The sequence below is a fragment of the Equus quagga genome, chromosome 10 (genome assembly GCF_021613505.1).
Source record: "Equus quagga isolate Etosha38 chromosome 10, UCLA_HA_Equagga_1.0, whole genome shotgun sequence".
In the NCBI taxonomy this organism is placed as follows: domain Eukaryota; kingdom Metazoa; phylum Chordata; class Mammalia; order Perissodactyla; family Equidae; genus Equus; species Equus quagga.
Genome location: NC_060276.1, coordinates 113,591,344 through 113,592,756, shown reverse-complemented (window position 1 = coordinate 113,592,756; position 1,413 = coordinate 113,591,344). Strand labels below are relative to the sequence as shown.

The following is a 1,413-nucleotide window of genomic DNA, read 5'->3' as shown; positions in this document are numbered from 1 at the left end:
GCCGGGGTCGCCGCCCGCCCCCCCGGGACCCCCTCCGCGGCGCCCGCCCCCCCTTCCGGGGCGGGACGGCCACGGCGCGGCCTCCGCGCCACCGCCGCGGCGCCCGGGAGAAGCCCAGGAGGGCGGCCCCGGCCCGGAAGGGCGACCTCGGCGCGGTCACGGGGCGTCGGGGAGAGGTGGGCGCCGCGGGCGGGAGCCGCATCGGTGCCGGGCATGAGGGCAGGGATGTTTCCGCGTCGCTGCCGGCTGCTCCCGGACCCGGAGTGTGCGAGGGAAGGTTCCGCCCACGGCCCCGGCCGGGGCTGCGCACTAGATTCACCTGGGGCCATTTAAAACGCCGCTCCCCGCCCCGCCGCAGACGTGCGGATCCAGCGGGCTGGGCATCAGCGTGGTAGAAGCTCCCGGGTGACGTTCTTGAGCAGCCAGGCTGAAGACCGCTGGGTTAACCAGAGCGCATGGTTGGGCAGAGGGTTTAAAGAGCTTGAAAACTCCAGGGCGCACGTGCTGGGTTCCCTTGTGCTGCCTCCGGTTTTTCTGCCTCCAGCATGATGGAGTTGTAGCTTCTCCGTAGTTCTGGGATTCTGCTGTGTCCAGCAGCAAGGCTGTGGCTTGAGTGTAACTGCCACCCATGTCTCAGGTCCACGAGAAGTGGTTGCCTCTGCCAGTGAGGTCAAGCGGGTGGCCCCGTCAAGCTGGGTCGGGGGCTCCTTTTTCCACCTACCTGAGTCCGCAAAGCTCTTTGACTAATTTCAAGTTGGTCTCGTTTTTCCCCCTACCTTAAATGTTTGGCACTGTACACGGTTACTGATCATTTTATATCTTTGGCAAAGGTCCAATTCAACCGACGTTTTCAACAAGTGGTGCTGGAACAATTGGTGCGAGCTGCCAAGAAAATGAACCTCCATCCATACTCCCACCATTTCAAGAATTAACTTGAAATGGATCGTAGACCTAAAGTAAAACATAGAACTGAAAATTTCTGGAAGGAAACATGGGAGAAACTCTTGGTGACCTTGAGTTAGGCAAAAATTTCTTAGATAACCAAGGAATAATAATAATACATATGGAAAAGATGGAATTTGTTGTTGAGTCAGCTTTTTAGGATATGTGGATCCCTTCTTCCAGGTGGGCAATCACCATTACACGGCCCTGATAATAACCAAAGTGAGGAAACGTTTGTGGATGAGTGCTAGATGGTATAAATGCCGGGAGTCCTTCAGCCAAAGAATTCTGCTTTTCAGTTTAATACAGAAGTCTAGGAGAATGGGCAAGGGCTTTGGAGAAGGAGAGTATAGCTAGATGTGAATGCTGTGATATTTTGCCAGTCCTGTTCAAGTTTCGGTAGCTTAAAGAGGAATGTGATAAGCACAACCAGAGGCGCTGGCAACTAGAATATACAACTATGTGGGCTGT

General features: G+C 55.6%; 1 protein-coding gene across 2 annotated transcripts in view; it reads left to right on the top strand.

Annotated features, from left to right (window-relative positions):
* The window catches only part of PRPS2 (phosphoribosyl pyrophosphate synthetase 2), a 31,102-nt gene that overhangs the window by 587 nt on the left and 29,102 nt on the right, over window positions 1–1,413 (top strand). Inside the window, exon 2 of one of the 2 annotated variants that reach the window (XM_046673890.1) lies at window positions 432–436. The exons of the other annotated variant lie outside the window; for it this stretch is intronic. Coding sequence (XP_046529846.1) covers window positions 432–436 — 5 coding nt within the window. The remainder of the gene's footprint in view (window positions 1–431; window positions 437–1,413) is intronic. 2 annotated transcript variants of the gene reach the window in all.